The following is a 25160-nucleotide window of genomic DNA, read 5'->3' as shown; positions in this document are numbered from 1 at the left end:
GGGCGCGAAACTTCTACCCTAGCTAGTGTCAGTCCTGACATCGAACGGATCGAGAGATCCGGACGACGTACTATATTTTAAACAATCCTTCCACGAAGTGAGCAGGACTAACGGTCCTGACGACTAGAGGCTTTTACACCTGTCGTATTCTCACTCTTTCATTTTCGATTTGAAGCCTCCAACAGCCACGATCCGACGATCGTGGCTAACGTTTCGTTGAATCACCATTGGAGTATTTTTATATTGCAATGGTGAGATAACAATGAGCTGGCGATTCCAAACTTGAATTTCGCTACGACTGCAACGTTATGTCGTGTATAAGAAACAGTTGGTCTACCACATAGATGAAGTTTATCAGTTAACTACCGCTACACTTTTAGGATTCCTTTTGGCACTTGTTCTACTTTATCTCTTGTCGATTGATGCCTATGATAGCCCCAGTATTTTCATACTGGTAAATTGTCCCTTCTTCCACTATACTATAACCATACCACAAAAGTTAGGAGTGGAAATGAGTACTGTACAACAGGTATGCCTTATTATATCCACTGAAATCCTGACACTTTTCTTACTCAATGTGTGCTGCATCACTCCAGTTGTGTTCTGATAGTTTGGTGGCTTTCGAAGAAAAGAGAGAGAGGCAATTTGACGATTGGCCAAATTAGGAAACCAAATTTGCAATGGAAATTTTTGAGCTACGGAAGAAGCAAAAGTTAGTACTTGAATAGTGATACTTTAAAAATCAAAGCTACAAAAATATCAAGAAACAAAAGTATGTATTATATTTTTTAAAATACGGATATTTTGATATCATCAAAACGTTAAAATTTGGTCACCTTTACAATTTTCCCGACACCCTGGTACACTCTTTTCTTATTTACGTAATTTAACCCTCTGCTTTCCGTCTAATTGTAAATTTCTATTTTATGGAATGAGAATGTTTTGATTGAAGAAGGTGGCCCTATGGCACCATTTCTGCATTTTCGGAGCCATCCATAAATTTGAATGTGTTTCTTTGGGTGCCGTCCAAGGACGAGCGGCTCAAACCGACTCTTTCGGTGTCGGAAGAGATGGCAACGGACGGCCTCTCCCGAGCATTTACGGCACGACTCCCTCGACAAAGATCGGCATCTGTCCATTTCTTGTTTCCTGCCTCTATTGTCTCTTCTGATTTTTGCATATGATGGTGCTGTTTTCTGAAAGTCACAGCAGTAACGAATTGGTGAAGAGATCAACCAAAATTGGGTAGCTGCAGTTTTCCTTGACTTACAGGTGGCATCCTTTTTGTATCCTTATGACATCCTTACTGGATTAGCCTTCTTTTCGTCAAGAGTCGACCAATTTACCTCCATTTTGATAACCTATCTTCCCGAATCTGTGTTGAATGTCGAGCTGTAGATTTGAATAGCATTATAAAAGGTGCAAGACCTGAAAGGTTTGTAATGTTAGCCATACGACCGACACAGTTTTTATTAGATTTAAACTTTAAATATTGCAAATTTCTTGTGTGCCGTACACTCTAGTTTCTATATCGAATAACTCTCCTTACTTATACAAATCTTCCATTAATTTAAAAAAATTTATTTACTACAAACTCCAAAACATCAAATACAGCCAATGACAAATAGTCATTACTTTAAAAAAGAGACGGGTCGGGAAAATTATATATATAAATATCTGTATATAAATAATTCGCCATTTGCGTAACCGTTTCGAATCTCCAGATTGTATCGACCGTGGCCGGTTGCCGAAACACTCTCGATTCAGTCGTTTCCGTCCTTAGTTTACAAAATTGGGAAAAAAGTCAATTCTAGATTTGTACTCGATATTTTAAAACTGATATGATTTCTATTTAGGAATTCCTCGTGAAAGAGAGAAAACAAAATGCATGTTTTTTGTTCTGTTTGTCTTACTCGGTCGAGTATAAAGAAGAAAATATGTTAGACTTTATGCTTCACAATTAGCTAAATATCAGAACAAAGATATATTTTTTGGAATATGACTGTGTGTATTTTGTACCGGTACCAAATAAGAGCTTCGGCAATAGAAGATTAAAGAGAAATCGCTGCCGGGTCGGAAACCGAAAGAGTATGTTCCGATCCAAAACTGACATTAACATCTAGATAACAACATTATGGGACGTACGTAGACGACGAACCGAAAATGGCATCTTGCCGACGAATGCAAATCAAAATCATCTGTCGTCGTTAGAATTTTGGAATGTTTCTTCGTCTGATTTCGTGTTAAATCCTGCTACCGAACATTTGGTTATCTTTAGTCTCTCATATAATTTTTGATCCTAGTAGAAAAATTTCCATTAAAAACAGCATTAAAATAACCTACACGTACAAGTAAATTGTATTACCTTGGCTGTTATCGAGGGTCTAATCTTCTTCAATGCTGCATCAAAGTGATGTCTCGACACCTTGAGCTGTATATCTTTTATATCCATGCTAGTTGCAAGTTGAAGATATTCCTTGAAGGCAACCAGAGACGCTTCGCGAACGAGCGACGAGAGATCTGCACCACTGCCAAAGAGGAAATATAAATAACAAAATGCTATTTCTGTCGAGCAATTGGCTAAATTTACTTACGTGAAACCGGTGCAAAGACCGCTGTTCCCGATTTCGACTATATTTACGTCGTCATTTAGGAGAGGCCTCGTGCCGTTCTATCGAGTAAAAGTTAAACAATTTAATTTCCTCGTGCCAAACAAAACCTCAACGATAAACAAATTTTATTAACTTTAGTTATAGTTTTCAAGATTTCCACCCGATCCGATGCCGTAGGAAGACCGACGAATAATATTTTATCTAATCTTCCCGGACGAAGCATGGCGGGATCTAGAATGTCCGGCCTGTTCGTAGCTCCCATAATAAAGACGTTTTTTCTGCTCTCCAGTCCGTCCATTTCTGTAAGCATCTGGTTAACCACTCGCGCAGTCGCCCCGCCCTAAAACAAAAAAAAATCATGCACTGAAAACAAATTTTGATTCAAAATTTTATTAAATCGATCTTTGTACCTCGGCAGTATCTGATCTTCTGGGGCAGAGTGCATCTATCCGTCAAAGAATATAATGCACGGGGCAGAGTTGCTGGCTCTCTGGAAACATTGCCGAACGGCTCTCTCACTTTCTCCAACATACTAATAATCAGATATTTAAGAAGTGAAAATCGTTTCTGTCCAAACATGCAAATATGCGGGAATTAAACTTACCATATTCAGCAGTTCGGGTCCTTTGACAGAAATAAAATTAATGCCAGATTCATTTGCAATGGCCTGGATGGATTAAAAAAAAAACCTTTAAATCAAGGTTTGATTATTAATACGAATATTGCTCGACATTTAATTTAAATAATAACCTTTGCCAATAGAGTTTTACCGCATCCCGGAGGACCACAAAGAAGTATTCCCACGGGATTTGTCAGTCCAAGACACTCACACTGCTCACGATACTGAATGGGTGCCTAGAAAAAGTTTTAAATTAGCTATAGATTATGTAAGTCTTATTGGTTAGGTGTAATATCTAAACAGACCAATATAGACAGCTTTAATTCTTCCTGGATGTCCTTCAGTGCTCCAATGTCGTCCCATGTGACGTCTGGAACCGTAACGAAACCCTCTCTTTTTGCAGATGGTTGAACAACTTTTAAAGCAGCCTGAAATTTTAAAACAATTGGCAACATTAATGTTACATCTAACAGCTCAAGTACTTAATAACCAACATAATTTTTGTATGGCTGAGTAACTAGAAAGTTGCAATTTGCAGGCACTCAATTATAAAAGCGATTTAGTTAACATCCGGAAAGTGCCAACGTTTAAATTAATACCATAATAATTTCACTTGCCTCAAAATCTGACTTCTCAACAAATAACTGTTGCAATTGTTCTTCTGTAAGAGGTGGTTGGTCTCTCAACCAAGACAGCACTGGAAAAACAAAGATTAGAAATGTCATTTGATTTCTTTGGACGACACAATACACGTGCCAAATGCGCAGTACCCGACTGTAGTTCGTCCACGGGGTTCTCCGACAGCAACGACTGGCTGTCGGGATTCTCTCCTCCACAGTGATTAGTCCTCTGAGAGAATTCGGTGTCCACACTCAGATTGCTGTCTGGCGTTCCGACGAGCGAAGGAGTGTTGGACGTCCAACCTGGATAGAACTGTTGAGAGCTTTCTTGTAAATTATTAAATATCCTGAAAATGATTAAAAATAATATTAAACCTTTAGTATTATGTTTAATATATGTTCAATTTGTTAGTTTGCTGCATTTGGAAACACAGGAGGACAAAATTAACTTTGATAACAGCTGTCAGATATCGACTTACAACACGGATGACATACCAAAGAACAAACTGCTTCTTGTCAAAAATACACATTAAAATCAAACTAGATACAAAATATAAATAAACTTGGCTTTCTGCACATTATAAATACATTACTTTCCTAAACAAAGTATAATATTATGACAATAAAAAAAAAATATTTAGTTTTTACGTAAGGTATACCTGTTTATAGCAACAGTTGCCGCTTCTCTTGTCAAGGCCATGAGATCTGCTCCAACGAACCCGGGACAACGTTTGGCCAACCACTGAAAGTCGAAACCGGCTTCCAACTTCAACTGTCGGCACAGCACCCTCAATATTCTGAAAATAAGTTCTCGGCGTTCGATTCTCAAAGCGTCGGAGAAGAATATTCTTAGGACGTCGAAAATTACCTGTTCCTCGAATCCTCGTCGGGAATTCCCAGACAGATTTCTCGGTCGAACCGGCCGGCCCTGCGGAGAGCGGGATCCAGAGCATCCGGTCTGTTCGTCGCTCCAATCACTAGCACTTGAGCGCTGCCGTGCTTCTGATTTAATTCTGAAAATCGATAAACCAATATGAAGTGTGTGAGATTTTACCGGAATCTTATAAGCAATTATAAAAACAAAATTCAGATACTTTGGTGATTTTTTAATTGAATTTGAGCTACGTGACATTGTATTCTAATGTGTGTTTCTGTTGCACACACGTGATTTGACTACCATTTAAAACTTTAGAAATGTACAGCTGTATCAATTGAAAATTTTGGAATTATTCTAGAAAGATGATATACATAAAATGCATCAGTAAAATATCAAAACTTCTGACATCATATGTACAATATAGGCTTCAATATACAGTATTTTCTAATTATATTTAGATAAATATTTGTCATCCTTTACTTGCATATAGTTATTGATATTTGTTCCCAGATATGACCTCGTACTCATACTTGAGCAACATTATAATCTTTACAGGTGTTGTCTTCATCTTGTTAACCCCGTTAACATTTGTATATTTTTTAAATTGATTTTGTCAAACAAGATGAAAAGAAGGTAGACCTGCAAGTCACAATGACACTTGTCAAAAGAACTGTAGCTCACTATTTCAGTTTCACAAAAGTTGTGAAACTGAAATAGGAGTTGTTTGTTTCTTTGATCATAAAAAAAGACATAAAAGATGTTATTGTGACACAGTAGGGCCTATTGGTGGAAGGCAGAACAGAGTTTTGCAGACCTGACCTGTTCCATCAAATCAATTTTTCAAGAAGAAAAGGAATTGTTACAGAACATTGATCAGATTTGCCAGGGACTACCGTGCTTTGGAAGCCCAGTTTTGTTACCGAAACAAGATTTTTGCTATCGATTGCATTGCAGCAGTCGTGCCGTGAAAACATTGTCTTCGTATCTCGTAATATTTTTTAGAAGAGACGAGCGGTTGTCAATGTAAAATACCAAAATTATCGTAAGAAAGCCATCGACATTATTTCCAGAGATGCAAAAAGACAAAATCGACAGTATCAGAAATATATATGGTACACTAGTGAACAAAGGAACAAAACGTACTACGAGAAAGCTAATCTGTGTGTTACACAAAATGAATGTTAAAAATGTTCTGATCGAAATTCAGTATTTAGGTCTGCATGTTTTCAGCAGAGTATCATGATTAGGGATTGCAATCCAGCAGTGTTTGGAATCCTGCTGGATTTTTGCTGGATTGAAATCATTCCAGCTGGATCCAGCGCGGATCCAGCATGGATGTATTTTTGGTGCAATAAAGTGTTATCTGTCTATCTATCTATCCTGCAATTTATGTTTTTTAATGAAATAAAATATTTTTTAAAAATACTTAAAAAGCTTTTATTATTTAGACTGGTATAAATCAGTAAAACTTCTTACACATTTAGGTAGTAAACTTAACTTTGGTTCGGTTTAACATTCGAGATAGAGAATATTAACTTTAAATGTTTAGTTAGATTATAATTATAATGTAATCTTTAAGTTAAATAATAGCAAAGGTAATTCTACTGATTAATTTATATTAATATATTATAATAATGTAAGGACGGATAATCAGTGGCTAAGTGGCTATCAGTCTTACCAGTTTTCATATATAGGCTCTACATATTAGTCTGTAGTTATTTATAAGTATATAAAACTATGTACTGGAAGTAGAATAAGTTAAATAAACTACACCTTTATCAATCCAGCAAAATTTAATAAAATAATAACGTTTTCAATCGTTTTTAACGATCTTCCTCGGTTACAAAAAAAAATAGAACATTAAATATAGAACATAAAATGTGTTCGGAATAAATATGAAAATTAACGAAAAACGCCCAAACGGACAAAATATAGATAAATAAACAAAATAAATAGCGGAAAAAATATATACAGGGTGTTTTTTTTAAACTGACGGTACTCAGAAACATCTGTAGAGCAATCTAGCAGCCAGACTGTCGCCAAATTTGGAAGAGTGACTAAAGATGACATGGAAAAGAGATTCCGCGAAGAAAAAAGTAGTACCTAAATTCGCCGGTAGAGGAGGATTTGGCGCTGTTGTAGCGAAAAAGCTACCAGCACTTCACTGAAGAAAGGGTCATCAGTCGCTTTTTTCCACTTGCATGGGCCGCCTCGCTCCCCGGATACTCGCTCCCCCCATGTTACTTTTTCCTGTGGGGTTACTTAAAGTCCAAGGTCTATCTTGTTAGTGTCCCAAACTTGATGACTTTGAAGGACAACATTTCTCGAACTGTGATGAACATTCCTGCGGACATGTTACGTTCGGCCATAGAGAACACGGTGTTCAGGATGCAATGAGTTGTCCAGCAGGACGGTGATCACATTGAAGAAGGGAGAAGGTTATTTGCTGATTAATTAAACTTTCGTTATTACACTGAAACCTCTGTCTGATTATTCATTCGTGTGTTTGTTAATTGCAGCTGGATTTTATGCAGATTTTTAGCTGTTTTGCTACAACAGCGCCAAATCCACCCCTACCGGAAAATTTAGGTACTACTTTTTTCTTCGCGGAATCTCTTTCCCATGTCGTCCTTAGTCACTCTTCCAAATTTGGCGACAGTCCGGCTGTTAGATTGCTCTACAGATGTCTCTGAGTACCGTCAGTTTAAAAAAAACACCCTGTATATGAGATCCAATGAAACCAGCATTGTCCGTTAATAACATTAATTAATGTAAAAGGATCTCCACATGGTAGACAATGAGTCCGCATCTCTATGGTTTATACGACCAGTTGTCATGTGCGCCTTGCAGATTTCCAATCTCTCAAGATGTTTGACCGTTTGCCTATTCGTCGTCGTTTTTATAATTGCCGCTTGATCCCATTGAACGTTAACATCCTTCTCTCTTGCGTATGATGGCAGCGCAGTGTTGTCAAGGTTCTTACTGATTGTATATTTGTGCTCTCGAGCCTTTGTTTTAAACTGCGCATCGTTGCACCCACATAAACGAGCTTGGAATTGAAACGTTGGTCGTGTAAAGGCACCGAATATATACCCGTTGTTGAATTCCGATCCTCTTTCTTTTTATCGTTTCTTAAAAGTTTGAAAACAGTGGGATTACGTCGGTATACAATACGAAAATTATTAGACCTGGCAGTACATCTATGTATCTTGTTTAAAAATGGAATGTAATTAAGCACTATTCTTTTTACATTTATTCCAAACACATTTTATGTTCTATAGTTAATGTTGTATTTTTTTGTAACTGAGGAAGATCGTTAGAAGCGATTGAATACGTTATTATTTTATTAAATTTTGTTGAATTGATTAAGGTATAGTTTATTTAGAAGTAATTTAATTATTAGTGTTAGTAAAGTAGTGAGTAAGTAATTAGTAGCAGTCTAGTAGTTAGCAAAGCGGCAACGCGACGACGTAGACTTTTGCGCCATTATTTAGAAAGTTAATTGAGTATTTGCGGATCCAGCAGGCCGAAGAATGCGCTGGATCCAGCTGGATTGCTGGATGAGGGATCCAGCAATTGCAATCCCTAATCATGATATTTTAAGTACACTTAGTAGAGTTTCTTTCTTGGTAACTACAGATTTGTCTGAAATTGACTCAAGATGTGCAGGAAATACATTTTTCTTCCATCAAGAAATCCCTTTTAGAAAAGCTGGATTGCTGGATCCAGCTGGATTGCTGGATGAGGGATCCAGCAATTGCAATCCCTAATCATGATATTTTAAGTACACTTAGTAGAGTTTCTTTCTTGGTAACTACAGATTTGTCTGAAATTGACTCAAGATGTGCAGGAAATACATTTTTCTTCCATCAAGAAATCCCTTTTAGAAAATGAGCCTTTTTCAACGAGCGGTGCCACACGATTTAAATCAAAGAGGACTACTGCTTAAAAACTCTTATCTTTGAGAGTAAATAAACATGAGACTTTCATTAAACCTAAATGGCATTATTGCTAAGCTGCAAGCACTAGACTCGTTAGTAGCGCACAACCTCGGCAATCACCAAAACCTCTTGTAAGTTTGGCAGTTCATTTCCCAGCATTAGCGAGGTCGAAGTTTTAAATGCGAAAACGTGTACATCTGACGTTCGGCGCCGCTTTCCCGTAAGCCTAGAAGTTTGACAATGGTGTTTGGAAAGTCAGTAGAATCGTGCTCGACATTCCAAACGCCATTGTCAAACTTCTAGGCTTACGGGAAAGCGACGCCGAATTCCGTTTAAAACTTTTGCCTCGACCTCGCTATTAATTGTGAAAATTGAACTTAACCAGTTTGATGACGAATGGCGATCATTTCCTTTAGCAAAAGATTTGGTCATATAATAGTATTCCAGAATATTAGTTTGGGCAACTGTTAATATTCTCTACTATCTCAATTTATGACAGGCTGGAGGAATGCAGAAGAACGTGTCGAGGACCCGTTAAATATTTTCGCAAATTAACTATTGAATTGGCAAAGAACAGGTTGTTAGCTAAACAAGAGATAAAGTAAGAAAAGTCCTAGCTGTTTTCTGTATGAACCCAAACTAAATACAGATGCAGTACAAGAAGTTTACTTGTTGCTTCTTATACCTTTTGGTGGCAGAGTATAGACTGTTACTGAAAGAACAGAATAGCTGTAAAATACTATGTAAATCAGGTAATAAATGTACTACAATGAAGTATTAAAACTCAAATTATATTTACATTTTAAATCGTGGATTAAAAATCCCCATTGTGTTTCTATCTAGATCAAAGTTGTTTCAGATTTTGTGATTGGCAACATTGCCTGTAATGGCAGTTTCTGGCCAAACAGTGGGCGGAAGGGTTTACACAGATGTGGCTTCGTACCCACGCTCGGCAACATCGTCGTAACATTCCCACAATATCCGACGTCGATGGGATTAACTTAAATCTTAGGCAATCATTGGGTTGTTTGGAAAGTAATTTCGTTTTTTACTACCACAGGGATTAGTTGTGTTCTTACCTGCCAGCTTCATTTTAGACCACATAGCCATCAAAATTAAATGTCTGTCATTATATAAGGTTTATTTGTAAAAAAGTTTGTTTGATTCTGTGCAATTTTTGTTTTTTTTTTTTTTGTGCCCATCAAATATGGAAAACCGAAAGCAGCATATTTTGGGTTCCATGTGTTCTTAAAGAGATTTGCTTCTCAAATGTCAAGACAACAATTCATTTTTGAAGCAAATCATAACAAAAAATGGATTGTTTGTCATCAAACAATGTTTAATGCAAGAGATCAGCTAGCTCAAAGCACTTCAAAAGTTGATATTCATAAAAAAAAAGTGTCACTCTCTGTTTGATGAAATTTTAAGGAAATTGATAAGAAGCAAAAAGAAAAAACAGACAATTTCACAATTGATTTGAAAGTTTACTGCATCAACTGGACAAACTAAAGATATTGTTCAAACAAAAGGCCAGAATTGAACAAACAACTCTACTAAAACCCGATACATTACATTACTAAAGCCAACTACTACCATACGCTATGGGGCTATAACATAATAAATTACCAAGCAATACATTATTAATATTATAGCCGTTAAATAGTCTGATAGCAATGGAAGTATTGGCTTACTATAACCCAATATAATATATTACTAGAGTTTCGTTTATATTTGCCTTGCCGGGGTATACAATGGCCAGTCGAGTGCCTCGCGAGTGAGTTTATAGAACGGGGGTACTCGATGTATCTCCAGCCGGCACCGTAGTAACCAACGATGGTTATAGTGTAATGTTTCCAGGTAGCATAATTGGCAACGCAACTGCACGGTAAGCGGCAGTTGCAGGTTTTTGTCCCACTTCATAATTAATCTAAATTAATTAAATAAAAGAAGTTACCTAACATCTCCTAGTATCAGAATTGATCTACAAAAAAAGTGTAGTGTTTTACCATCATAACAAACTTGAGATGTCTGGCATTAACTCATCAGAAACTGTCACAGGTTGAATGGGGTGTGCTACCACACCCACCATATTTGCCAGATCTGTCAATCTGATTATTACTTGTTCCAGTCTTTACAAAATTTTGTAAATGGTAAAACATTTACTTCAAATGAGGATGAAATTGTGCTACCACCAGAAAGATGACAGCAGGTATTGGATCAAAATGGTCATTAAAATATTTATACATAAGAAAAATTTTCCCCCACAGGGAAAAATAACAAAATTTACTTTCTAAACAACCCAATACAATACTTCACAGTACAAAAAAGATACAATTAACTTCCTTACCGTCCATGCACGTTAAAAGTTGCGCCACTATACGTCTTTCCATCTCTCTCTGCGCGGTCTCTCGTTTGGGAGTTATGGCATCGATTTCGTCGATAAAAAGAATGCACGGAGCGCTGTTGACCGCCTTGTCGAACAGATCTCTTATTTTTTCTTCGGACTCTCCGGAGACTCCGGACACCACTTCCGTAGCTGCAATTTTTATGAATGGAAGCTCTAGTTGCTGAAATAATAATTTTTTCAATTAATATCATTAAGAAAAAAATCTTTTTTTTGTTTAAAATGTGTGTGTGTCCCTACCCCGGCAATGGCATGGGCCAACAAAGTTTTGCCGCAACCCGGAGGACCGTGCAGCAGAAAACCGCGGGGCGGAGTCACCCCGAGTCGCTGATAAACTTCGGGATGTTTCATGTGAACCAACAATTTACAAATCTCCTGTAAAACACGTAAACGTAAGAGTAATTTTTAAAATTAATTAATGTTATCGTCGTCTTCTATCACTTTAATCTCGTTAATCGGGTTGATTATTTCTCACAGCTCGCACCATCCAGGTTAGTGATGTATAATTTTTATTGTGGTAACCTTTAAATATTACCTATGCATTTCGGGCTAATGTATTATCTTAGCCCCTCTTCGGCGCTGTTTAAACAATATTACAATAGTTCTATCTTGAGGAAACCGTGTTTTGTATTTTCGTTTCTTTTCTTTTCTTTCGAAGACACAATGTAGTGACGTAAACTTAAACACTGGGCGAATTTTTCATCCTTTTTATTCGGTTCGGTTTTATTCCAACCGAATAAAAAGGATGAAAAATTCGCCCAGTGTTTAAGTTTACGTCACTACATTGTGTCTTCGAAAGAAAAGAAAAGAAATATTACAATAATTATTGTACTTTCTATTGTGTACCGTATTATAATTATTGTAATATTGTTTAAACAGCACTGAAGAGGAGCTAAGATAATACATTAGCCCGAAATGCATATGTAATATTTAAAGGTTACCACAATAAAAATTACACGGATGGTGTGAGCTGTGAGAAATTTTAGCATATTCTTACTTACCTGTAACATAGGCTCTATTCCTCCGATGTCTGAAAATGTTATTCCTGGTTGCTGAAGAATTGCATCTGCAAAAAAAATACATTTAAAAACAAAGTACAAAATAATTTTACAATTTGTCACTGGGTCACAGGTTGTAATAACAAGTCAGTGGGAAAGTTGACACTGAGCTGTCAAAAATGCTTCCTCATCGTCAACATTTGACAATCACGTGACCCCTTTTCCACCACAATAGTATAAAAGTGAGAGCTACCGGAAGCTTGGGAGTTCACACTCAGAAATTGTTTTTGGTATTTGTGTCATCTTGGTCGCCCGTCCCGATCCTGAGCGAGAAGACGTCGAGGACATCCAACGCTTCCATATAGGACTTATTGCCGCATATAGCTCTCCTCCAACATTAGAGGTAATTATCAGCGGACAGCGAACTCTCTCTCTCTCACAAAATAGGCCTAGCTGGTAGATGGTGCTCTTGTAAAATATTAGACTATATAATTGCATTTAGCCGCATATAACCTATCTATGTATCGAACTTTGTGTAGCATCCTGTATCCTATAGTTAGTAATATAATAAATGCTTGTTTTATTTTTTATTTGTTAAACCTGTCTCCTGTCTATCCAAGGACACCTGCCAACTCGTTTGCCTCCCTCACCACTCGATAAAAACTCGTCCAAAAGACAGTGGGCGAGTTTCACCAACTTGATGTGTAAGTGGCAATTAGGGTACTGACCCTGTGCCCTGGTAGTCTCATATAAGAATTAAAAATTTTTTAAACAGTAATATATTTTATGAAAAAACAAATTGGCACTTTCGGGAACAACTGCAAGACGTGTAACAAGCAATGTCAAACGTACGTCGATTAAGGCAATTTTTAATTTGACAATACAATACATTTGCAGCACTGCCTGTAAAAATTATGGCTCCTAAAATATTCTGATCCCGTACCAAAGGCTCCTCTACGACATTTACCTTGCATCTTCTATCTTGTAGGATCACGGTATACGATATCTGTAGACTCTCCAATACACAATCTATGTACCGGAGAGTCTACAGACTGCAGCCGTGTGTATTTGCAAGTACTTAGATCTTCAGACTGGAGGTGGTTTTAGATTTCACAAGACCTCTTTTTACATTGTAGAAAGATTTATAAATCCTTATCCAGCTCTACCAAAGACATCTCTGTGCACTGTAACAGTAGATAATAGCATTACCTCTTCCGAATCTGTATGTCGTATTTTATATGACACTTCAACCAAGATCATCATCTTGCAATCGCCCTTAAGTTGAAACCATTTCTTATCTACCACAATTATACAACCCTTAACAATGCGCCGACAGCACAAGCTCCTATAAGCATCCCCTTATTAACCTTTTCATGGCCAGTTAAATATCTGATTACTGAAGTTGTTATTTTATAATATGTTACTCTTTAGGACTTAGTCATTACAATTTTGTGGAAACTGTTAAACACTGTGTCTTGGCAATAGCCCTGCACCGTAACTTCCATTGTAAAAAGCTATAATGAAGTACAGGAAGTGGAATCCTCTGCCATTCCTCCTGACAGGCTTTCCACAGGCCCCAAAGAGTAGTGACACAATGAGCAGAAAGTGCTCTTTTCAGTAGTCCACACCCACAGAAATCCATAGGACTTGCATCTGGTGACTTCACCAGATATAATGAAATGGAATAGCCTGAATGCAGGTGTCTTGTGCCATCTGTTCCATGAAGTTACAGGTAGAACGAGACGTATGCGATGAAGCCTTATCCATATGCACCCAGACTGATTATATGGAAATGCCATAAAACAAGAATATGTTGCTGAAAGAAGGCCTAGTTGATTTTAGTTTTTAAGAACCTGACAAATAGTTAACTTGCCTTGATAGCAGTATCCTGCGACAACCAAAAATCCCTTCAAGAAAGTTGCTTTGCAATGATGGATGAACTGGGGGACAGGATTTTGCCTCACATTAGGTGTATGTCAGGGCTCAAATTTTGCCACAATCTGATAAGTACACCCATGCCTCATCCATAAATGGCATTTGTAGAGGCATCTGCTGTTGGTCTTTCTATTACACCAATGGATCTCACTTCGGTAATGTCCACAACTTTTGAAGACCTTCCAGAGGTTTACCTTCTCACGCAGGGTGTGGTTTACAGTTGACTATGCCACGTGCAGTCGTGTGGCCATAGCATGTGTAGGGAGTTTTCCCGGAGGGCCGTTCTATGCAACCTCTGAGACACAGGCAGCATCACTGCAGTGCACGCTCACTTCCTAGTCCCCTTTGCGAGTGATCAAACAGCTGGCATCTCTTGAATTTTATGCCAATTAATTATGTTCTTGATAGTTGTCGAACCCAACGTGCACTATTTTTGAATTTGAGACACTGAATATTTTGCGTGGAAAAGTGCAACTACATAGCTCTCCCAAAACCAGTTCACCTTCAGAGCCATGATACACACAACACACTTTCAATAGTGTCTCAATACAACAGGCTTCTGGCTTTCTCCTGTGCTTTTAACCATTCAGTGTGGTCCATTCTGCAAGCAGGGATGATGGTTCAAACTTGGACACACGCGCAGAATGACCGTCTGTACTACATAATTAAGCCTAATCTTTTTTACAAAGAATGGTAGAGCAAATTATTGAAACTGAACAGTCAAAAAAAATCCATAAAGGTGGAGGACTTTTGCAACTTTCAAATGTTGACAACCAAAAATTGAGTCAATATAAATGTATATTTTTATACTGCAAAACCTCTATTTTTGGCAATATTATGGGCCGAGAGGAACCAAAAGATCTTTGACAGTTGACCGGTAGTCATTTTCAGTGGGCAAAGAAAAGTACCCACTAATGAGCAACAACTCCAAATCTGCCTAATTTTTTTAAATAATAAGTAATAAGATCTTAATATACTTTATATCTAAATCGAGCGTATACACAAATATTGTGACGCTCTTAAGGGATCCAATCATACAAGGAGTCACTCACTGTTTGAGAAGTTGCTGTGATTTTGTTAAAGATGCATTTCGGGCTCAAGCTCCTCATCAGTTTAACCTAATTCGACATCAGAAATTATTTAATAATTCTGATGTGCGTATTGTGATGTCGGATTAGGTTAAACCGATGAGGAGCTTGAGCCCGAAATGCATCTTTGACAAAATCACAGCAACTTCTCAAACAGTGAGCGACTCCTTGTATGATTGGATCCCTTAAGAGCGTCACAATATTTGTTCCTAATTTCTTGTTCGGACTATTCTTATCATGATTTGCATACGGGCGTGTTTGCTCCCGTAGTTCATTGATAATTTGAGATATTTGAACAGATTTTTGTGTGTTCTTTCTGACACAAATAGCCACCAGTTAGAAAAAAAGCACAAATTTTTAAGTCCACACGATAACCGAATTGCTAGTAACTAGCTAATGAAGTTTAGTGATATGTTATTCGAAAATGTAAAAATTTTGGGGGTCATTTGTCGACCAATCGCCATATTTTCCCGGCTGTTATATATATATATAGTAACAAATGTCGCATGCCTGATGAATTCTTACTGGTTAAATAATAGTCTATCACTAGTACCTAATAACTTCACATTGTCCATCCTCGTTTCTTAATATTGTTTACCAAAATGTACGATATGTACACTCGACATCGCTCGTGTTCCAAATCGTGACCTTTACGCGGCATGCACGAAAATAACAAAGTTTAAAGATTATGTTTCGGAGAATACATAAATAATAATTGTTGTATCCAAAACTAATGTACAAAAAGAACAGTGGTTATAAATTTTAACTATATGTGCAAATATTTTGATGATGCCGCGCTAACTCGTCAAACCAATTTGACACAATACCATACTCATTTGAAGGTTTTTATAATAGCGACACTATAATCATTCTAGTATAGACTATAAAATCCAAAAAATAAAATTTACCTTTCTTTTTTCCGGCCAGCTTTTTACTGACGATGCTTTCGGAAGTGCGCAACGGTCTTCTATTACCAATACTACTTTTAATCACCTGTAAAAAAGGTGATAATTATATAACTGTTTTTACGGTTTATTTTGGCTAGTGACGATTGCATCTCGAACACAAATCTTTTGCGTTAATATCTAAGGATATATATTATTATTAAATATGTATATGGATCAGTCGAAAAACAACAGAACTTGTCTGTCTGCTAGTCTTGTGATAATTTGTTCCTTTGCCCAAAGGGGTGCCATCGTTGAGAGATTTTATTAGAAAATTTTCCACAACAGTGTAAACATTACAAAATTTGACCTGTTAAATCTCTTTCCTACACAGTGCCAAGTAGGGGCACTCACCCTACCTTCAACTGCTTTACTTGTATATTAATAATTTTTTAATTGATAACAACACAACCGTTCATAATTTTACGTACTCTGTTATTGTCAAGAAGTAAAGTGGCCTCTCAAGAAACACAGAGAATATCTTTGTTCGGTTTAGCAACGAATACAAAAGGAGCATTCGTCGTGAACAAAAGACCTGACGAGAAAGAGAAAAGTTATTTATTTCTCTGCAGAAGAGCCTGTTGATGTTTCCAAGATCAACAGGCTAAAAAGAAGGAGAGAACCTGTATTTGTATCAAACCAATTAAGAGCCAGAACAAAGTGTGAAATCTGCGAATTTAACGCAGTTGTTGGAAATTTAATTGTAAACATATCTGATAGAAAAAACGCTCCTTGTGAGAATCCAATCAGAGGTCACCGTTTGCGATAACAAACGGATGGGAAAGTTGACAGATAGCTGTCAAAAATGCGTCGTCGTCGTCAACCTTTGCCAATCACTTGACCCCTTTCTCACGACAAGGAGATAAAAGCGAGAGCTACCGGAAGCTCGGGGCGATCGTCATAAAAAGTTATAATTGGAGATAATGCCACCTCGACACTCGGACCTCCATACGGCGGACTCGATCCAGCTAAAGAGAGAAGACACCGGTTGGAAGATACTGAGGACTCCTACCGCTTCCGTGAACACACAATCGTCACATACTTGCCATTAGAGGTATTTCGGGCCGAACTTGTAAACTCTCTCTGAACCGCAGATTAGACACGCGACATAGTTTAGAGATTAGTCGTCATTTTGTGTAAGTAGCATAGCATAACCGCATTTAACCTTAGGATTTATAAAGCCTCCTGTACTCTTGATTTAATTAGTCAATAAATACTTAGTTATTTTATTACACCTGTCTCCTGTCACTCCAAACCACCTGTTGATTTGCTCACCTCCTTCGCCACGCAATAAAAAGCCATCTGAAATGACAAACGTGGGCAGTCTTTGCAGACTGTTGCCGAGTAAGTGGTCAGTAGGGATTAACCCCTAGCCCAAGGTTTCTCACAAAAGAAATCATAAAAGGAAGAAAAGATGAATAAAGTCAAAATATACCCGCAGTTGCAGACTTAGGAAGAGCATTTCAAAAAGGAAGAAATGATTGGTTAAACCCAATTTAGTGCCATTCATAGATATTGCCAGGTTTTGATATCCCGACAGAAATCCTATACTTCATATACTACACTCAAGGGAAACCTAGTTAACAGTTACTGTCGACTAGTTTTCTAATCTGAAGTATATACACAATCTGATAATTATACGACGACACTTTTGTTTCAACTTTATTCTATAACCTAAGACTTGAGTACAACTTGTATTTTATTCAAAGTACATCCCTCCTGCATCGATACGGCGAGTGGTACAATCTAGTAAAGATTGAAATGATCTTTGACACCATCTTGTGGTAGGGCCCAAAGACTCGACGTCACGACTCTTTATACATCTTTAAAGAGGTGCCCTCTTGATGGTAACTTCATTTTGGGAAAGAGAAAATATTCACGAGGGGAAATTTAGGAGTAGGGCAGATGACAGAATGCATAAACTGGTTTTTGTGACAAAAAATTCCAGTACGGTTACTGCAGTTCCTCGAGTTTAATACAGAATTTAATATTCGCTCTCTGCTCCATGCTGCTAGCATGACAATGTGGTGCCGTATTTCCCGTCACACTTAGTGTAGGACGTTGCACCGTTGCCAGATTACAGACAAAAGTTGGCAATAAGGACGATGCATAGCTTCGTAGATGACGATTCTATCTCGGCAAAAATAAAATTGGCCTCGTCATATAATTGTCAGACTGCATACGTAGTGTACTAAATTATATCAGTTAGTGTCGACAGGATGCTTTTTTGTGTTCTCACTTGACCAAAAAGTACGAGATTAACAAAAAATGTATTCTTATAATAAAATTTATACTTTAATATTACTGTATCTATGCAATTTAACTTTCTTCAAGATAAAATTGTATAATAATCTACTATCACTTAATGTAAACCCTTAGATGTGGTTCCTCACTGTTTGCCACTATGAAATTTTTAAAATTTAATATACCAATTTCTCAAATAATATATTAAACATTATTACCTCCTCTTCGCTCAGAGTAGTTCTAGAAGCGTAATTTTTCATGCACTTTTCGTCCTCCATTCCTACGACCACCGGAACATTCGGCGTGGAACCGGCAGACTCTCCTTCCACTATTCTCCTGTGAGAGCTCTCTTTAGGCGTGGTGGAACGCTTGGTCATGTGACTGTCCAACGATCTCGCCGGAGATCTTCGATATAAGTCCGTGATCGATTTGTTCACCATATTTGTATCCTATCATATTAAGGAAAAATCCGTTAAAACGTCATTTATTTTTAAATGCAAAACGGTAACTCTACTACAAACATTGACGGCAACAATTTTGCGGGTTACGAGGGGTGGCTCTCGTCCTCGTCGTCAGTCTCTCTAAGTCACTTACTTTCTACGCAAGTGAATTTATGACAGTCTTAAAATTCTACTGATTTAGTAACACTAAAACACGAGCATTTCCTTTAAATTCCCGAGATATGCACACGAAGGAATTTCCGCAACTACACAAATTAGAATTCGTAGGGAAATGTTCTTATTCAATTACTCTGCGGTTGTTTATAAAACACCTCTTACAAGAAATGCGGCATAATAATCTCCAAGAAAAGATTATTATGTTCTCTGTCTAAGAAGCAAAATCTCGTAGTAGCCGACGTCAATGTTTGAAGTGGAATTTGTCATAAAAATTCCAAGAAACTTTTTCTTTATTAAGAAAATACGATTCTCGGAAAGACGCATTAACGACACAATTTCTGTTAGTATTTGTGGTTACATTTTTATAAATTTTCATCCTCAAAATGTTTTAATCTGATAACACCCATCGACGATATATTATATGGGTAAATTCAAAAAAGATGTTTAATTATTAAACAAAATAATCATACAATGCTTTAATGAGAACTTGTATTACAGAATTATGTAACAATTTCAAGTATTCAAAACCGTAACAAAAAAATTAATGTTAAACTCGCTGCAACTCCCAAAAATGATTGTATGCATTACGAAAAGCTCTCATAAAAGCATTATATCACGAATTACGTAAATTTTAATGCCGTACAACATATGTACGTGGCGAAAAATGTGCCTCGACTATACAATGTTCCGAAACGTAAAAACTACATCTCAGCGCACTTATTAAGAAATTCCTCGAACGTAAATTCGATTCAAACTATTTTAGTGCGTTCTAGTGCTTTAGAGCTACATGTTCGCAAGGAGTTAAGAGGTGAAGATCGAGGAATTAAACAAAAACAATTCACACTTAGTGTCAATCTATATTTCTCGTTGCTCCCAACGACGAGCTTATAATACGAAAGCACTAGAGTTTTCATCTAGAATAGTCTGAAAGGTATTTATTATGTTTTAGGAAAAAATAAAATAAACTTATTAAATTACAAAATTAAAAACTAGTAATTGCCAAAATAACAACAACAGTAACCTCGTAAACTACATAATTCTCATTATCGGGGGAAAAATCGCTATCCGGCAACTGATCGGAACCACCACTTCGAATACTTCCCTCTCCCTTCTCTCCGACGCAGCTCTTACTCGTTTCCGTCTCCTCTTCTATTTTATCGATTGCTGTAAAAAAGTGATTCCGTTTAACAAAAAATATTTTCGAAATCTTAAAATTAAGTTCGTGCGAACGGAAAATTACCCGAATCGACGGCCCTCCGAAAAGCCGAATGCTTTTTTCTCCGATACTCCGGATACGTCTGCTGCAGGTCGGCCACCAGTTTGTCCACATCCACGACGCTAGAGTGCTTTCGGGCAAACAACAACTGGAAGAAAAATAAGATGCGTTGATTTGTTATTGTTACAATCGAACAAATGTATGACTATCAACCCCAATATATGGTATATTTGTCACCTACCATAACATCGATCATTTGTATAAGATTTACTCAAGAATTCATTAACAGACAACGATTACGATCGTCATCTCTTAAAAAATTCCGTTAGCTTTGTTGTCGTTCCCGACGTAGAAGAATTACTATGACGAAGCCATGGCAGATACCAAGACAAATGGAGACCCGTCAATACTGTGGATGCAGCTAGCGAGCGGCGGGTATAAAATTTAGGCCAACTCCAATTATAATGTCTATTAGATGCCATTATTTTTCAAACACGGTACACGACTTTCACGGATAAAATGAAATTGGCTTGGCAATGCAATGCCGAGCAAAAACCTAACTGATAGAATTCTCGTTTCTCTGCTGCACGGTTGTGTTGTGCCACAAAAAAGTTGCCGATATGTCTCAAATTTATTCAAACAGACCAAACCCACACGTATCGGAATTTTGGGCCTACGTTAACTTTATTTAGTGTATCATTTTCCCGAGTAAAGCTGGATAACTCGGCTAGTTAAGAAACAAAAATAAACAGCTTTACACATTAACTTATCAATGGAAGATATCTTACACCAAAAACAATAATAATTCGTATTATTTTTTGGTATGTTGCATAGTTACATCAATCGCTACTAACCATCAAAAACAAATGCAAATTTTTAAGCATACAATAAACATATTTAATTATAAACATCTAATACATTCTCTACTCTGAGCAAAAAACTAGCATCTTGGTTTCTATGTTAGTGCTTTCGGACTACGAATTCATTATGAAGACATTCTATAATAATCACACTTCCACAGAACAAACAAACAAAGCAAAGGACGCAATAAACTTTTGCATTTGCATCACAGATAACGAGGCTGCATATGTTTTAATAATGATCTAGCACTGTCCCTGTATCTTCGTTTCTCTTGTTGGTTCCTAATAATACATCTTTTGCTTTTAGTAGAATAACCTGCTGGCAAATGCAACTTTTTATACCAGTACAGTCAAAAAGTTTAAGGACTAAGCACATTGTGAAAAATAAATTTAAGTTAATTATTACGCGCATCCATTTTCAAAGTAATGCTCTTCGGCCACGACGCACCGCTACCGTACGAAACGACATCGTGGATCCAATCATCCACAGAGATTATCAATGTATTCCAGAAGGCCTTACTCCTAATTCCAGAAAATGCTTTTCAGCAGTGTTTCCGGCAGTAGTGCATCGTGGCCAAAAGACGTTCCTTTAAACATGGATGTGTATGATAATTTGCTTAATAAACATATTTGTTCACAATATGCTTAGTCCTTGAACTTTTTGACTGTACTGATATGTCTCATTGCACAAAAGCACAATTCTAATTTTCTAAAGCTCCAAGAAAAAGCAGTTTGAATTAGATTTACACAAATACTCTGACAACTTTTGGGATTTCCTTTAAAGGATGGTCTATCCAATTAACAAATAAGCTTTATATATCGATCAACCAATTAACTTTGATTATAGTACTTTATTCTGGTGTTACCCATTTGTTGGCATACGGACACATTGCCCGGTAAAGCAGCCTTGGTACGGCCAAATGAGCAAACTAAGCAATAACATAGACCAGAAGGCGCAAAGACTAGCTGTTCGTTAAACTTTCTTACGAGAATGTGTTTTAATTATGTTTATTTAGATTATACTATAGACCAGTGTTTTGAATTAGAACAGGTGGACCAGAATTTTGCATTAATTTTGCCTGCATTTTTCGAACACTTAATTTTTTTTAGTTGTTTCGTTTATTTTTGAGGAGACATAGTCTCGTCTCTAAAATCGCACTGCTGTCAACGACTGAACACCTTAGAGATATCAAAGAGTACATTTCAGGAGTTGCAATTTGGCACAGAGTATTTGGTGACCAAATCACGCGCACATAAAAAAAACCAGACTTGTAGGTAGTCGGGGGACTGAGAACAGGGTCAAAATAAAATACAAAATGGTGAGACTTTCACAAACAGGTGCAAGTGCGAGATTTGCCCACGTGTTGCTCATGTTCTCCAAGACATAAGTCTCGTCCTAAGAATGGCTTTGCTGTTTTACTTTTACTGTTATAAATTTGCCTGCTTTTCAATTAGTTTTTTTAATATAAATACATCATTTATATAGTATTAAGGGCAGCGCATATGACAATTTTACAATTAAAATTTACGATAAATAACACATAATAAATAACTACTGATGTACACTTAAGTATTATAAAGATGATAAAACTGCCATAATATTACACAGTTAATAATGATATTCAAAAATAAAAACTATAAAAATCACAAATTTATCTTGTAAATTTCTTCGTAGCGCAGTTCCAGTTATTGTCACTTTAATATTTGCGCTATAGTTTACCGTTCTGCACTATTATACAATAGATATCACCATACAATAGACAGCACACAAACAACATTCCCCTATATGTTGTTTGCTTAATTTTAGGCGCTATCATCAACGAAGCCCTTCTTCACTGCCAGAATTACATTAACAGGTATAAAGTCAGAAATTTTTATACCATCCAACAGAAGCATTACATAAATTGCTTATGTTTTTATAATTTACTATTTCAAAATCTTTGTGTACTTTACGACAAATAAACACATACTTCATGATAATCAACGAGGTTTTGAATGATGGCTGCTCAAACAACTTGCGAATGACTGTGAACACAAAATACACCTTTTAAATATTTGGAGTCGATTGAAATCTAAAGGGCACTAATGGAGTAGAATTAATTTCGAGGAAATAGATGCACCATATTTGAACCTTTGTAAAGCTTTCTCATATACATCTTGCAGGCTGTGTTTTCTACAAGAGAAAAATTTCTGTTTTAAAATCAAAAGTACTACTAAAAATGCTCGAAAGTCATCATAGGTTCAATAAATCGTTACCTAATTTTACAAAAGTTATAAAACTTAACAGAGTCATTATACTGTTACATTATTGCTTAGTGCAGCTTCTCTTTGTTTCTTTACCGGTCAATTTAAGCAATCTCAAATGCCTTATAAATAAATTCTAATCGTAGGTAAAATTCAGGAGAGTTAACGAGCGTGCTTACACACGATTTGTGAACGTCAACTGCCGTTCTTAGCACCGTCCGTCAGAGCTCGAGAACAAATCGAAAGCAAAAAGGCGGTGTTGACGGACCACAGGATTAAAAGACTCCGGTATTTGCTAAATTACAGACACAAAAACTGATTCCGATAGGTAATCCTGCTTCGAGCACGACTACAATGGATCATAACATTGCTCTTAAATAATTAAAATACAAAGAAACATTTCAAAGCAACTCAAATAATGATAAATCAGCTGTAGATAGAAAAATGTACTAGCGCTTATTGCGCCACTTACCATTAGCAAACTTCACCAATATTTGCCTTAAATATAGCAAAACATATTAATTAAGCCATTTAAAATCAAGTTTCCAATCGTAAAATTCTGTTTTATTTATAAATAATTCAAAAAAAGATAATAAATTATTTAAAAAATGGAAAAATAAATCAAGCAGATCAGCAGGCGGCGCAACGAGTGCCAGTCAGGGTAACGTGTAATTCGGCCTATAATAATTAATTCGCTTTGTGGTGAAGACTGTAAGTAGTTCAAATTATTTCAGAAGGATATAACGGAGCTTTATGTATAAGAAAATGAATAAATAAAGTAAAATTACGTAAAGAATGCAGACTCATTTTTCAATATGACATTTAATCATCGATCTGTTTACCTGCTTAACTCTGGGTAAGAAACGAGGATCACCAGCGAACATCATTTTATTCCTTTTTGGGTTCCTATTGACTTTAAACGGAAGACTTCGCTTGTTTCTCGCCGACGCTTTCAACGAAATATAATCCATCTTTCCGCCATGTACGCTAACCACGTGTAAAGCATTTCCTTCCGATCTAAAATTAGGAAGCGCATCTCTTGTCATACAACAGATTATTGGACGATTCGCTAATCATGTGACTATTTCGACCAATAGAAGTTTCGAAAGAAATTCTTTCCGTTTCATCCCGAATAGGTATTATTTTTTTAAATTCGTGTCGTGTATTATCATTGGTGTATTTTAAATTTATAGGGAAATGTTTTTGTTAATAAAATGTAAAAAAAAATTAAAATTTTAATGTGTTTATTTAATGTGTAATTTAATAGGTAAAATGTTGCCAGATCTTTGAAGAAGTTATAAAAAATATTCATTTTGAGAAAATATTTTTGAATAAAGTTGAAAATGTGAATAAAATGAAATAAAAATATATTAATTTATGTAAAAAATAATTAAATTTGTAAAGTTTTAAATTAACTTAAATTTTATTGTGTATAATTCATCTTGGCGGCCATTTTGATGGCGTGTTACATTGAGGGTTGAGCGGTTATTGTATCAAATTACCGCCCCGGAACAAATCCGGACGGGTCAGAAAACCCGTGAATTTTTTGGGTGTGATCCGTCCCCGGAGATGTTGGGCCCGTCTTCACTACTCGGCCGCTCTAATGTGGGTATGGCCGGACCCACAAGCGCATTTCTGCGGGTTCGGTCCCCGAACCCGCAGAAATGCGCTTGTGGCCGCTACGTGCGGAAAATCTTGTTTGGTAATGACACGTGCAAAATTCATATTCATATAATGCATGAATAAAAATTTAAATATTTAAATACTGTACCATAAAAAAACTTTTTACGATTTTATTTTATTAATTGGTATCATTTTTATAGAATAATTTATTGCGAATTAAAATTAAATTTATTAATTTTGTAAATTTTATAACGAAAAAACTAGTATTTAAAATTTTTGTATTTTATAGTGCAGGCGGCACTGTCGATCTGTGATGTA

General features: G+C 36.5%; 1 protein-coding gene across 1 annotated transcript; it reads right to left on the bottom strand.

Annotated features, from left to right (window-relative positions):
• Window positions 1–1560: 1560 nt before the first annotated feature.
• On the bottom strand, window positions 1561–24259 carry smid (nuclear valosin-containing protein-like smid). The gene is given in 21 exon segments (XM_067284511.1): window positions 1561–2299; window positions 2366–2528; window positions 2595–2671; window positions 2746–2952; window positions 3023–3063; window positions 3066–3144; window positions 3217–3279; window positions 3363–3467; window positions 3537–3659; window positions 3849–3928; window positions 4002–4198; window positions 4511–4648; window positions 4720–4864; window positions 11017–11236; window positions 11314–11448; window positions 12075–12139; window positions 16003–16087; window positions 18501–18731; window positions 19921–20063; window positions 20140–20263; window positions 24062–24259. Coding segments are annotated over 21 exon segments (2655 nt in total). The 5' UTR covers window positions 24191–24259; the 3' UTR covers window positions 1561–2194.
• Between the last annotated feature and the right edge of the window lie 901 nt (window positions 24260–25160).

The sequence above is a fragment of the Centruroides vittatus genome, unplaced genomic scaffold (assembly GCF_030686945.1).
Source record: "Centruroides vittatus isolate TY-2023 unplaced genomic scaffold, ASM3068694v2 scaffold_1209, whole genome shotgun sequence".
NCBI lineage: Eukaryota > Metazoa > Arthropoda > Arachnida > Scorpiones > Buthidae > Centruroides > Centruroides vittatus.
The sequence above is the reverse complement of the archived record's forward strand: the minus strand, read 5'-3'. Positions and strand labels throughout refer to the sequence as shown.